Source organism: Eretmochelys imbricata, chromosome 16 (genome assembly GCF_965152235.1).
Source record: "Eretmochelys imbricata isolate rEreImb1 chromosome 16, rEreImb1.hap1, whole genome shotgun sequence".
NCBI classification, from domain to species: domain Eukaryota; kingdom Metazoa; phylum Chordata; order Testudines; family Cheloniidae; genus Eretmochelys; species Eretmochelys imbricata.
This window is the reverse complement of record NC_135587.1, coordinates 17,870,896-17,884,627: the sequence shown is the minus strand read 5'-3', so window position 1 is coordinate 17,884,627 and position 13,732 is coordinate 17,870,896. Positions and strand designations below refer to the sequence as shown.

At 41.6% G+C, this 13,732-nt stretch overlaps 1 protein-coding gene across 1 annotated transcript in view; it reads left to right on the top strand.

Annotated features, from left to right (window-relative positions):
- The first annotated feature begins 541 nt into the window (after window positions 1-541).
- Window positions 542-13,732, top strand: part of DDX31 (DEAD-box helicase 31) — a 68,697-nt gene continuing 55,506 nt past the window's right edge. The window contains exons 1-9 of the mRNA XM_077836047.1: window positions 542-812; window positions 4,073-4,326; window positions 5,344-5,419; window positions 6,098-6,141; window positions 6,610-6,680; window positions 7,638-7,702; window positions 9,069-9,113; window positions 11,233-11,274; window positions 13,389-13,453. Coding sequence (XP_077692173.1) covers window positions 699-812; window positions 4,073-4,326; window positions 5,344-5,419; window positions 6,098-6,141; window positions 6,610-6,680; window positions 7,638-7,702; window positions 9,069-9,113; window positions 11,233-11,274; window positions 13,389-13,453 — 776 coding nt within the window. The 5' untranslated portion in view covers window positions 542-698. The remainder of the gene's footprint in view (window positions 813-4,072; window positions 4,327-5,343; window positions 5,420-6,097; window positions 6,142-6,609; window positions 6,681-7,637; window positions 7,703-9,068; window positions 9,114-11,232; window positions 11,275-13,388; window positions 13,454-13,732) is intronic.

The window sequence follows — 13,732 nt, the reverse complement described above, 5'->3', positions numbered from 1 at the left end:
TTGTCCTGGGGATATTGAAAGCTGTACACATGGATATTGACAGTGAAATGCATTTTAATTCTTCTGAAATACATGGGATCGGGAGAGATTTTTGGAAGAATAAAATAGGGAAATGGCAAATATTTGGAATAGGGATTGTAGGGTAATTTTTAAAGCTGCTTTCTTTGGAAAGAAGCATTTTTGCTCTACAAATGTAAAAGCGACATTTTAAGAATCTCACTCATTTATTTTGCAAAAAAAGAGAGCCTTCCTTCTTCAATTTTTTCCCCAGTTTGAGAGCAGCCCAAGTCGGTGAGATTTTAAATGTCTCATTGGTACTGCAAAAAAATCTTTCCTCACAAAAGAGAGAGAGAGACTTTAAACACTGCCCTTCAAATTAAATCCCTCCTCTCTCAGTATGAATGTAGGACTCTGAGCTGGTTGGCTCAAAATGAAATAATCTGTCCAGAAAAGTGCGTTTGCGATTTGTTGGTTAGGGGACTTTGGAAGACAGCTATGTTTGGGGTCCTCCCTCACTGGGCTGAGCTGGGAGTGGGTAGCACGTGTGGGGTCTGGTGTAGCTGGCTGCTGCTAAGTTGAACTCTGCCTTGGAGCTTCGGGTTCTCTGCAATCGCATGGGTGTCTCTGTGGAGTAATATGCTTCAGGGCTGTGGTTTTATTGCAGATAAAGGCCCCCTTCAAAAGCTGTGTATCAAACCATGGAGGCAGATGAGGGATTGATTCTCAACGTGAGTTCTCTGCCTTCCCCAGAGTCCTACCATTCTGCAGGACACAAGAGGTGCCGCAAGCCACTGCCCGGCAAGGACAAGTGGGTATGTTTAGTTCTTCATCCGAGTCTGATACAAACAGAAAAAATACTTTGATCAAACTATTCCAGAAAAGAATTCAAATGCATTATTATAAACCTAAACTGCTATGGCTTGTGATTTGCAGCAAGTCATTCCCTCTTTTTTTTTTTTTTTTTTTTTTAAGATTTGAAATAAGCATTAGTTATAATTCACTTCTCTGTAACTGGGTCCACTGCACCCTGAATCCCTCCAACCTTAGTATGGATGATGGGATCTTGGTTCTGGGAACGAGGTGGTTCAGATAAGTGAGGTTTGAATCAAGGATCACATGCGAATTCTCCCAAGGCCAGGTGGCTCAACAAAATACAGTAGGACTTCAGTGCTCGGTCTCAGCAGTATTTCATTGTTTAATTCTGCTGAACTGACTAGCTTTGAGGAAGCTATTTGGGTGTCTACAGTCTGGGGGGAAAAGGACATCAGAAGTAGACTTTGAAGTCTGATCTTAGAGGATCCTGCTGGTTCAGCTTCCACTGATTACTCAAAGATTTTGGTCTCCCTGGTATTTTTGGATAATTGAGGTTGCACTGTCGTTAAGGTTACATATGGACTTTCATGATGAATCTCTTTTTTTCAATCACTTGTAACTTTCTCAGAAACTTTGCTTTTGGGCTTGAGTCTTTCTGTGTTTGGTCTCAGTCCAAAGGAGAGTTTTATATTATTTGTTTGATTCGGTGAGACTCACTAATACAAACCAGTACCAACAGTATGCTTCCCTTATGCCTAATTTAAAAGCCCCCAACTTTATAAAAACTGCCTGATCCTGCAATGCTCACTGCTTACTCACTCAAACCTTCCCATTGTCTTTAGTGCAGCTACTGATGTGAAGAAAGACTACTCAAGTGAGTAAGGGTCTCAGGATTTGTTCTTTAGGCCCCAGTGCTGCAGCTGGATCTGCCTGGGCACATCATTGTGGGGCTCTGCACAGACACAGCGGTCTGCCCACACATGTATGTAATTGAAGGATTTTGTCCTGGTTCCTTGATCCTGCAATCGATCTGTGTGGACAGGGGCCTGGTCGTAGCACCACTGACTTGGCTCTGTGCGGACGCAGAAATCCTTCATTGCAGGGTCAGAGCCTTAGGCCCATTAAATTCAATGGGGCTGTTCACAGGGTTAAAGCTAAGCACATGCACACGTTTTTGTCGGATTGGAACCTTAGTTTGTGAACTCTTCAGAGCAGGGACTTTGTCATAGTCATAGAGGTTAAGGCCAGAGGGGACCACAGATCATCTCGTTTGACTTCTGGTATATCACAGGCCACCACCAGCACCCGCAGTCTTCATTTGTCTTGAATAGTACTGAGTGTAGTTAACAAATGATAATAAATATTGTTTATATATATATATATATATATATATATATAGTAATCATTGTGTAGTCTGCAAAGAGATTCCCTGGTGACAGGTCTTGATCAATAAATTAAATGCTGAAAGGGTTGCACAAGTATCAACATCCAAGAAAATTTATAGCGCTAAATCTTGTGCTTTGGAGTCTGTTGGTTTCCACCCCCATGGATGGAATTTGCACCCATGCTGAGTACCGTTGAAGTCAGTGTGTCTCTATGTGAGTGCAAAGGTCTGCCCATGTAGATCGGATTTTTGGATTAGGATCGTTGGCTGTGACTGTCGAAGTGAAAGAATACATCATCTGATGGGCATGATTTTGAAAATGGCACGTGTGAGCCTCTTTGTAACTTAATCCCTTTAGAACTCTGGGTGCTAGGAAGATTCTCAGCAGGCTACAGGCTGCCGCTTTCTCAGTTTATAATTTGTTCTTGAGTCATTTGAAGATTGTTGAATTTTGTGTAAATTTTCAAAAGTACCTAAGTGACTTAGGCACTTCTGAAAATTGCATAATCAATGGAATTATAGGATTCAGTTAGCAAGCTATTCCCCAGTAGAGGAGAGAATTCTGAAAGAAGTTTTTTTAACATCATGAGCAAATGACAATATCTTCTTAACCACTGTGAGAGCATGATGGTTTTTAAGCGGATGCAGACGTGTTAAAATTATTAGTAGTAGTGTGAAAATGTGTGTGATGTAAGTGTTTGAGGGCACGGAGGTTATGCTGATATTAGAAGGGGCACATAGGAGTGGGTTTGTTGGCATCTTAACTGCCTGATTGGGGAACTTTTTTAAGAAAAAAGTGTTACGTTGACAGTCCCCCTTTGAATTTCAGCACATTTTGGACGAATGTATAAGATGTTGGACAAGATTAAATAAGATAAATCAATGGGGGAAATGACATGGAGGGATAATAAAAAATATTTAAAGAAAAATTGATGTGCGGTCTTCTTAAGACTTCTGTTAGCCATCTATGAAATAAGGGCCAGACCCTCAACTGGTGTAAATTGACACAGTTCCATTGATGTCACTAGCATTGCATTGATTTACACCAGATAAGGAGCATGCCCTAGGAGTTTGTTTTGTAAAGGCCAATATAATTGAAGAAAGAAAGGCAGAACATAATAAGGGGCTTGAAAGGCATGTGCTGAGAAGGCTGGAAAGATTGCAGAATGAAATCCAGAATGTGGAGGATAAGGAGGAAATATAAGGACGAGTAGAGAAAGAATAGAGGATTGCTCAGTGAGTTAAGGTGATTCAGAAAGTTTTCAGGTATGAAGGCAAAACGACGTGACTGATGTAGGACATGCATGAGATGGTGAAGGACATTCAGCGGTGGAAGAAAATTAAATTAATTGTGTGCCTCAGTATTGACAGAGGAATATGGGGCGAGCAAAAACATTTCCAAAAGGAAACAGAAGGAATTTCAAAAGAAATTAGGATCACTATAGAGCCAGGAATAGAGAGATCTGAAGTCTGATGGAAGCACAGGTCAGAATCAAGGAGGATTCATCCCTGAAAGAGAGAAAGAAAGACGAGGGGTCAAGGTCTGGCTTCAATTTGATCATGAGATTTGCACAGCAATGCTTTGGATTATATATATTTTAAAGAGGGTACTGTTCAGTTACTATAGAAACTGAATCAGATACAGTAGTGATGGGCACCAAAATAAGAATTTAGATTGTTACTATTTGTATTACAGTCTCTGCTCTGAAGAATGTGAACAGATCCAGTTGTAAAATCAAACTCTGTTCTCTATACGTGGTCATGAAGGTTCCAATAGGAAGAGATTTGAAACTCTCTAGGGCCTTAGGAAGGGTATAATATTGCATAGTTAATCCTTATGTATTAATCCATCCTGTTTGTTTGCTATCACTGAAGCAACCTAAAGCTCTGAAAAGGAAGCTCCAATGGGCAGACGAAGGCGCACCTTCAAAGCAGAAACACAAGTTGTCAGTATCCCCAATCAAGAAATGCACTAAGGAGACTAACATCTGCGTGAAGGGAAATTTGTCATCAAAATCTCCTCCAAAGAAGCACTCGGCTGACAGACAGAATGAGAGCCTAAGTAGCAGACCTTTCATTAAGACGTCTTGTCTGTTTAAAAACAACCCTGAGATTCCAGAAATTCGCAGGTATTTTAAACAAACAATCCCACACACCCCACTAAAATGCTATTGATTTATCACCCTTATATGTACAAAGTATGAGGCTTTGTCCTTTTTCCCCCCATTGCTATGTACTTGCAGTCTCATCATCCATCTGGTATGGTGGTTTTCAGCCATTTCTAGACCAGGATCCCCCACCCATGTACCTTGGTTCTAGCCAGGCGCCTTCTCCCATTTCACAATCTGGGAAGGTATAAGAACCCATGTCGAATAGAATAGGAAGGGCAGGGTAGTTGTGACCCCCATGCTGAGAGCCTCTGATCTAATAAGGCAAAAATCCTGATTCTGCTTCTGCTGAAGTCAGTACTAGTTTTGTCATTGAATTAAGTGGCAGATGGACGAATTGGACCTAGGGTTGGTTGGTATTTTCAAAAGACCCATGGCAGAGAGTGGTCTCAAACCACTCAAATAGACTGTACCTCTCCCTAGATTTATAACACTGTAGCCTGGAGACCATCCTGGTTTGCCCTATGGATTTAACCTGGCTCTAAACTGTTTTATTTCTTGGATGGTCCTTTATGAATCCCATGCCCTTTGGTGGGGTAGGCCCTCAGGAGCTGGAGTATTGTAATAGGTTCCCTAGCTGCTGTTAACAATGTACTGATTAGGTAGTTTTCCTTCATTGTCTGTTGTTGTGCTGGATCATGAAAGGAGGCTTTAATGGGAGCCCCTGTAAAGAAAAAGCAGCATTAAGTAAGGGGTCAGATTCACTTTTGCTGTCTCCAGAAGGTGCAAATTACATAGGATTCCACCAATAATGGGGGATTTCCCTAGAGGGTGCCCTAGGGATGTGCTGAATCAGCATATTCCATGCTGGCCTGACCATGTCCCTTCCCCAGGCAGATGTCTTGTTCCAGGCAGACTTTCTGCCACTGGGATTTTTGCATTGGAACCCAAGCTTGACTCTCCTGTGAATCTGGCCTGTAGCCTGTGGGTGTTTGGAACTGTCTCAAGTTGCTTTGGATTATTTCTCCTAACTTGCAGAGGTGGAGTGAAACAGGTGCAGGAAAAAGTTTTCACTTTGGATTCATTCAGCCAGCTGGACCTCCATCCCCATCTGGTGAGTGCTAGATGGGCAACAAGGTCATTGTGTAGTGGTGTAAGGCTGTTTTACAGAGTTGTTTTTAATGGGTCTTTGTTTGGGAGGGTTTGTGCTTTTATACGTGGAGATGAACTTTTGGAGGATATCCCCCTGTGAAGTGAGACATGCTCCCTGTAGGAACCGCTCCTGGTGACTCCGATTAGCTCACTAGTGATGTTGCCATCTGAGCGCAGCTTTTGCATCAACCTCCCAATCAGTACCCTTAGCTGTGCTCCATCCAATGTCAGCAACCCACATCAGCGCTAAATCCAGATGCCATTTCACACCAGTAGCCCATATCCCCACCAGTCCCAGGTCATCTTTCTCAGCTAACACCAGGCCCAGCTGGCACCCGATCCCACTGCATCCAAACACCTCCCATGGTTTCATGTGGGTTGCCAACCAAAATATGTTGAGGATCACTCTGAGGCCATGATTTGATAGCATGTCATGACCCGTCAGGATTAATAACATTTTGAGGGACTAACAGGAATACTTGTAGGACCAGTGAACTTTTCCAAGCACTTGCCTGGACTAGTGATCAGAGAGAGGGAGAGAATACCATGCTTTGGGGTGTCTCCCTCTCCTGCATTGCAAAAGTCATGAAAGTGAGTACTATAGAATTAAAACCTTTTAACACTGTATTTATCTCTTTAGGTTTCCACAATAACCGCTGTCTTGAAGCTGTCTAGTATGACCAGGTAAACTAACCTGTATAAAATACTTTTCACTTCTGTAGCACCTTTCACTGGATGATCTCCAAGCACTTTACAAACGTAATTAATTCATAAGCCCCCACAATTCCTGTGAAAGTCTACGGGAGCTGTGAGTGTGCCGCACCTCCAGAAAGCAAGCCATAAAGTAACTTGATGTAGAGAGTCATTGGCAGTGCTGGAAATGGAACCCAGGAGTCCTGGCTCTTGGGCTTTAACCACAAAATCGTCCTTATTTCTATTTAACACAAATAACATTTTTCTGTTGCTCTATTTTCACGAATCCCCATTTCTGGTGTAGTAATTTTCAGCAATAACTGGGAGAGCATCCAGGTTGTGTAAACCCAGGTACATGGTTTTGAAACAATTGAAGGGTTTTAAAACCTCACATCTTTATTAATACTTTGAGACTGATTTGGTGTTTGGTGTTCTTAATTTGTGTTCTTTGTTACGTAGTGTTCAGAAGCAAACTATTCCTGTGCTGCTAAAAGGCAAGGATGCACTGGTGAGGTCCCAGACAGGGTCAGGTCAGTATTTAATTGACAGTGTTCCTTACTCGGGCACAATATCATTTGGATTACATATACTTAAACTAAGCGTTACGTTCACCTGTTACAGTTTGTGAAAATGACAGACCAACAACACTGGCTAGAGACAGGCACACTGTAGATACGGGGTGTGCAGATTTCTTCCATGCAGCTCCACCAGTGTATCTCAATCATGACATGCATCTGCCAGCTAGTCCCAAACCCAAGGAGCCCAGCAAAGGCCAAAGAAGAAGCCACGCTCAAGGGGACCAGTGGATCCAGACTGCACGCAGTGTCATATTTTGAATACCTGCTCAGTCTTTTGTGAGCAGCATCAAATTTTGCCGATTCACATAGGTGGGGCTGGAAAGAGTATCACCACGTTTTTTCTCCCAGTCTGACCCCATGACCCATCAAGCTTCCCATTTGAGGTTTCTGGCCTCTGACCTCAATTTAGGAGCAATGGGATCTCTGTTTTTTCATGATTCACTTAAGAACATAAGAACGGCCATACTGGACCAGACCAAAGGTCCATCTAGCCCTGTCTTCTGTCTTCTGATGGTGGCCATTGCCAGATGCTCTAGAGAGAATGAACAGAGTGGGGCAATTTTGAGTGACCCATCTCCTGTAGTCCCATCCCAGCTTCTGGCAGTTGGAGTTTTAGGGACACATGGAGCACAGGGTTGCGTCCCTGACCACCTTGGCTATTAGCCGTTGATGGACCTATCCTCCATGAACTTATCTAATTCTTTTTTGAACCGAGTTATACTTTTGGCCTTCACAGCATCCCATGGCAGTGAGTTCCACAGGTTGACTGCATTATGTGAAAAAGTACCTCCTTTTGTTTGTTTTAAACCTTCCTCTGATTCATTAAATTTGATTTCCCATCACTACTGAAATCTACAATTTCTACCAGTTTTAAAATGACATAAACATCTTGTTGTTTTTCTTACTAAGGTAAAACTCTTGCCTATGGCATCCCCCTTGTACAGTCCTTGCAGGGGATGAAGTCAAAAATACAGGTATGTACCATAGAAATAAGTGTGCTCTCTTTTATTTTCAAAGCAATAAAAATAAACTACAGCTGGTGCACTGAGGTCAGTAGTGTCTCTTCCTGTTATGATGGTTAAGCAATCTCTCTCCCTATTTAGTTATGACATTTTGGAATTTGGCCTACATGACCCTCGTACTCTGTAAATATAAAAGCAATATAAGAAAAATATTAAGGGCTGTATGTTCCCCTACACTTAATGTAGCACAGAGGGTGGATGAATGGGCCAAAATCTTAAGGTGGGGAGTAGGGGAAGGGAAATATCTGTGTAGTGGGAAAGGTGGTTACATGGCAGATGTCCTCCACCACTCCTGCACAGCTACCTCTTTCCTTTCTGCAGCAATAGAGCCTGGCTCCATGTTCCTGAAGTGGGAAGAGTCGGGGAACAGCTGCTTTATCTTATACGTTCCCTCTCAAGTCCATCAAGAGTTGCCATGCTTAAAGCATTTGGAGGTTGACACTTCTAGGAGCAGCAGTAGCTCCCTCTCCGTGGTTTTTCAAACCCTGGTGGGAGTGGTCAGTGCATGCCGGGAGGCTAGCTTCAAAGCATGGCAGTGGCTCAGAACTAGGGTGGAGGTCCAGAGACTTGCAAAGGCAGGTTCCTGGTATGCTTTCTCCTCTTCACGTCCTGGCCTCCATATATTTCAACAGCCTCTCTCCATTCAGATCATCATGTTGACCCAGGGGATGGTGCTGCAGATCTCTCCTCCTGTTTTGTGCCTCTTTAGGATGTGACAAGGGGGATTTGTTCTGAAATTGTTTATGGGTTGAAATAATTGCAGAACAGCCTGGGTTGTCACTATCTGTCTCTTGTGTGTCTAATTGTTTCTGTGCATCAAATATTAGTGTATTTCTGCAGACTAAGAAATAATATGTGAAATTGTATAGATCTTATATAACAGGTGTGTGTAACATAATAAAATCTTAGCTACATGATCAGCATGGTGGATTTCACAGTGCAAAAAAGAGAAGACCATCCTCTGCTAACATTTAAAGGTTGTTAGCACCAGGGAAGGAAAAAAGATTTGTTTATGATTATAAGTAGGAGTAATGGAATGACACTGTGCAAAAACAAATGTAGGTTGAATATCAGGGAACAACTTCCTAACGGAGCTCTGCCGTCTAGTAGAAATTCACTAGAAGCCTTAAGGAAAGTGATGGAATCTCCATTGCTTTGAGTCATTTCAAACTGGACTGGGCAATGCAGTGAGGGGGACAATTCTGTCTTGAACCTTAGTAGGATTGATTTCATGAGCGAATAGCCACCTTTGTCTTCTATGATTCTCTGAGTTCATGGTGCATTCTGCTCAATGGTACCCTGTCTCTTCTATTTGCAGCGCAGTGATGGGCCTTATGCACTTATATTAGTTCCAACAAGAGAGGTAAGTTAAGTCACCTTTTTTCTAAGGTTCATGCAGGCATTTTAGAGTTGTGGTTCTTGTTACTTTCTCAGGCCCTGAGTATCTGACCGTTGATTCCAGTAGGAGCAGGTTTGGGCTCTTGGCAAGCTCAAGAGTGCTCGTGAGATGTCTTAGCTAGTGAGAAGTTTACATGAAAACTTTCAAGTGCAGGAGAGTTCAGTGCCTCCTGCCCTACGCTCTAATTTCCATCCTAAGTTACATTATAACAACTTTCAGCATGGCAGTGCTTGCACTAGTTCTTGCTCTGTGATCTTTTAGGGATATCCTTGATTTTATTCCAGTGCCGAGGGGTAGATTTTCAGGTAGAGATTCGTGGCTCGTGTCATTGCCAGGAGGAATTATTGGCCGAATTCACTCCTGGCATAAGCATTTGCGACTCCATTGCAGGGAGTGGAGGTGTGCCCACAACTACCAGTGGTGATCTTTGGCCCACATGGTCTCCAGATCCCCCACATGGAAATGTTTCTTCATGGGATATCCCATATGATCAGCTGGCATGTTACCAGTTAGTGGTGAACTATAAAGAGAGGCAGTCCAATCTTGATTTCAGTTCTGTACCTCATGTGTTCCCTTCTATCAAAGTCTCCCTGTCATCTTTAATTTAACAAAAAGTAAGCATTTAAGAGTGAGAGATTTGGGATGCCCAGTGGGACAGTTTGGTGGTTCATCTCTTCTCTCCTTTCCAATCCTTCACTCAAATCTTCCCCTTCCAGTAAGAATATTTGCTGTCAGTATGAAATGTTTTCTCTTGCCTTCAGTGCCATACAGAAGTAAGCTGGGGAGAAACATCCAAGTTTCCCCTTGTGTTTAAGAATTGGTGGCAACACTGGAAGCTCCTTGGCTTAATACATAGGAAGGGAGAAATTTGTCTAGCATGGGAAGGGAGAGTTTGAGTAAAATCAGTGCTGCAAACGCAACAGTTTATACAGACATTCCTGTTGATTTTTAAAGCCCCTTTTCAAATCCATCAGTGAATGTATACGCAAACCAAGAGTTTGTTTGTTCTCTGAGCTCTTGTTTGATTTATTTTATTTGCCTTACAAAGGCAATTTCAGAGCAGAGTATCAATGTTTTCCATATCAAACGCTAATAACTTCCATGTGGAGAATTGATCACAGGTAACTAGTTTTGGGCACAATGTTTTATGCAACCTGCATTGCAGTATCTCAGCTCAATTCTGGGAAGGGAGAAGGCTCTGAAGCTATTTTAAATTTTTTACAATGGCAAACTTTCTGCTTCCCCAGGATGCTGCATAAATACTAAGCATGTTCATAAAATGGATTAAAGGGTTGCTGTTGAGTACATTTATAAAGTTAGTCTGTGATTACAATTGGTATTATTTTTACTTTCCAGGGTTTGTAATGGCCTCTTTGAAAGTTTGGCAAATAAATAATATTTAGCACTTGCCCACGTTTCGTCAGAGGAATTCAAATCATTTTACCCACATAAATAAGCCTCACTCATATACATGTGCAACGTGTGCTTGGTAAATGTTATCCCCACTTTGCAGGTGGGGAAATGAAGTTGCAGAAAGGTCACATGGCATGTCCTCGGTCGCACACTGAGTCAGTGGCAGTGCTGGGAATGCAACCCACAAGTGCTGGCTGCCAGTCCACTGCTTTAACCCATGGTTTACACTCCCTTTCTCTAACAGTTTTCTCCTGGAAGACATTCCATATTATCCCACACTGGTTTTAGTGAAGGAAAACCCAGCATGCCTTGGATAGTTTCTTTCTTGTGCATCAGCATCACCAAAGATGTCAACGGAAATGTGCACAGCTCTGAGAACAGTGTTTATTAATTTGAACCAGCAGAGGGAGCACAAGACATTGTTTTTGTATAGGTCCAAAGCAAATAGAGGTTTCTTCCTTTTTGCTGACTGTTTAATTGATAGGATACTGGGTGGGGTATATTTTTTTATTTAATAAAGATATTTAGAATTCATCACCAACATACATCACCAGTTTTTACGAGTCTGCAGAAAAATCAAAATTTGATATAAATTTTGTGAAGCTATCCTTCTAGTACGGACGTGTCAGACTTCCATAAAACTTTATTTTCCATCTGTTGATATCTGCAGCTAGCCCTACAGAGCTTTGATACAGTCCAGAAATTGCTGAAGGTAAGGATTTCATTCTTTATTTCCTTTTCACTCCTTCCCGAGCCTTTTGCTATGAGATGCTAAGCATCGTCACTTCCCCTAAGCGCAATAGGGAGTTGAGGGGACTCTGTGCCTAACAGGATATCTAGTCCTTAAAGTAAAGAATAAAACCAGTTCACTTTGTTTTTAACGTTCAAGGGAAAGCTGAGCACATTTAAGCTTGATTTTCCCTATTAGATGTTTTCAACTATTCAGTGACTGCTGTGATGATTCTTTCTAATACCCTAGGGAGCTAAATACATATTTGTTAAAGAAGAGTAGTAGATATTAAAAATAGATTTGTTGCAATGTTTTGTTTTTAGAGATGCCTACCACTGCTTCAGAATTTCCATGTCTCTGAATGGGAACTCTTACCGGGACAGATACCACTGGACTCAGACTGATGTTAGACAAAGAAGGCTCTGATGTAGTAAAATGGGCCTCAGGGAATCAGAGGGCCTCTTGAATGTGTGCGGAAATTTGAGACTTGCAAAGTGTTGTGTTGGTACTTTTTTTTTTTTTTTTTAATTTGGTTAAATTAACCCAAAGAAAATGACGGTAAGAATAATAGAACGCCCCTCACAACAGCTTTAGGCAATGGTCCTACAAACACTTACTCATATGTTGAACTTTACTTCCGTGAGTAGTTCCATTGATTTCAATGGGACGACGGCCAGTGGTAAAGTTATGCCTATGAATAAGCATTTGCAAGCTCGAGGCCTTAGTCTCTGCCTTCCCATGCAGCCAGCTGGTTTCCCAAGTCCTACCCCATCACCCTACTGTCAAGGTGTTTTTTTTAAAAAAATTATACTAAAGACATTTTAAAAATATTTTAGTCATTTTTTCTTTGTAATTAAATGTCATAATTAAAAGATCTTTGATATTAAATTCAAGTCTTCCTTTTAACATTGGCCAATTGCATTCCATCAAGATCTAGAGCAGGTAAAGGTGACATTTCAATGAGGAGGGGAAAATTGGACTTGCACTCTTGTTTTCTTCTTTCTTATGTGTAACAGGTAATATCCACACAAGCAAGACTAAACCTGGTTAAAATACAGTCATGGCCACTGCTTTGTTATGGTATGATGGCCCAGTGTGGTAAAATTTGTAGTGTTGGTGAGGCCTACATTTCCTGGTATAGCTAATTTCTTTGATCGGGTTTTTGTAAGGGCTTCCCATAATGATGAAGGGGTGGAAAGACATTTCTGTAAGGAGCTGGCTGAATTCCTGTTGAAAATATTAATGCTGCTGGGATTTTATTGTGTTTGTTAGGGCACCTAGAACCTTGGATACACTCCTTTTAAAATATTATTTATTTATTTAATTTATTACAAGTTTAAATGTAATAAATTATTGGCGATGGTATGCTGGACTAGATGGTCCAATGGCCCGCTCCGTTAGGGGAGTTCTTGTATTCCTACATGGCATGTCACAAGCTGAGCAGTGTCCTGGCCTTTACATATCTTGTGGTTAATTATGTACCGTGTTAAAACTTATGTTCCATCTTTCTTCCAAGCCCCCTCTTGAATGAGGTGGAGGGGGTCCGTATTTTGTTTTCAACTGTTAAAAACTGGGCTTCGCTCTATTCTGCTGGAGATTAGGACCCCATTGACATCAATGACAGAACTCCTATTGACTTCAGTGGAGCTGGTATTTCACCTTGGGAGCCTTTATTAGCCCAATAACAAACCTATATAAAGGATCTTTATTATGTTTCTTTATATTTTGCTTGGCTATAGGAAGATTTTGCTTAAAAGGCAACAGGAAGAAATAGAATCGCAAATTGTCTTTGATCATTTAGGTTACACAGGGAGGAGGGGGAGACTTATTATACTATTGGAAGCGATGCAAAAATGATTGTATTTCCATCTTCCCAAACAACATTAGAAGCAAGTTAAATAGCTAGAATTAAATTTACCACTGATATTTAGCTGCAGGTAGTACAGTGCATGTGGGCTGCATCTGTTAGATCAAATCAGAAACACAGCTATAAATCTGAGTTGCCTATCTTTTTGTCAAGAAAAATCAGTTTTGGATTAGTATCAGGCCTCTTCTTAAGACTACTTCATATAGGTCTTGGTTTACCCCCACTGTAGCCATTTACCTGGATTGTGCCTGGCGTGCTAATGGGGGGAGAAAAGAGGAAGTCTGAAAAAGCCAGGTAGGAAGCCAATTTCTTAAAATTATTTTTGGGTTCTACTTGTATCCTTTCATCTGTTTCTATTGCTGAGAATGCCTTTTTATTGGGAGAGATGCTTGTGGCTTGATCAAGGGGTGACCCCCCCTCCCCCCCCCCGATCTTACACAGAACTAGTGACTGGGTCAGCAGGGAGCATTCGCCTCCCTCAGTTAGCTCTAGTTTTAAAATGTTGATGAGCCTTCTGATGAGATGACCCCTGTCGAAGTCAGTGTTTTTCTTCCTCTGACAAACACCTATATT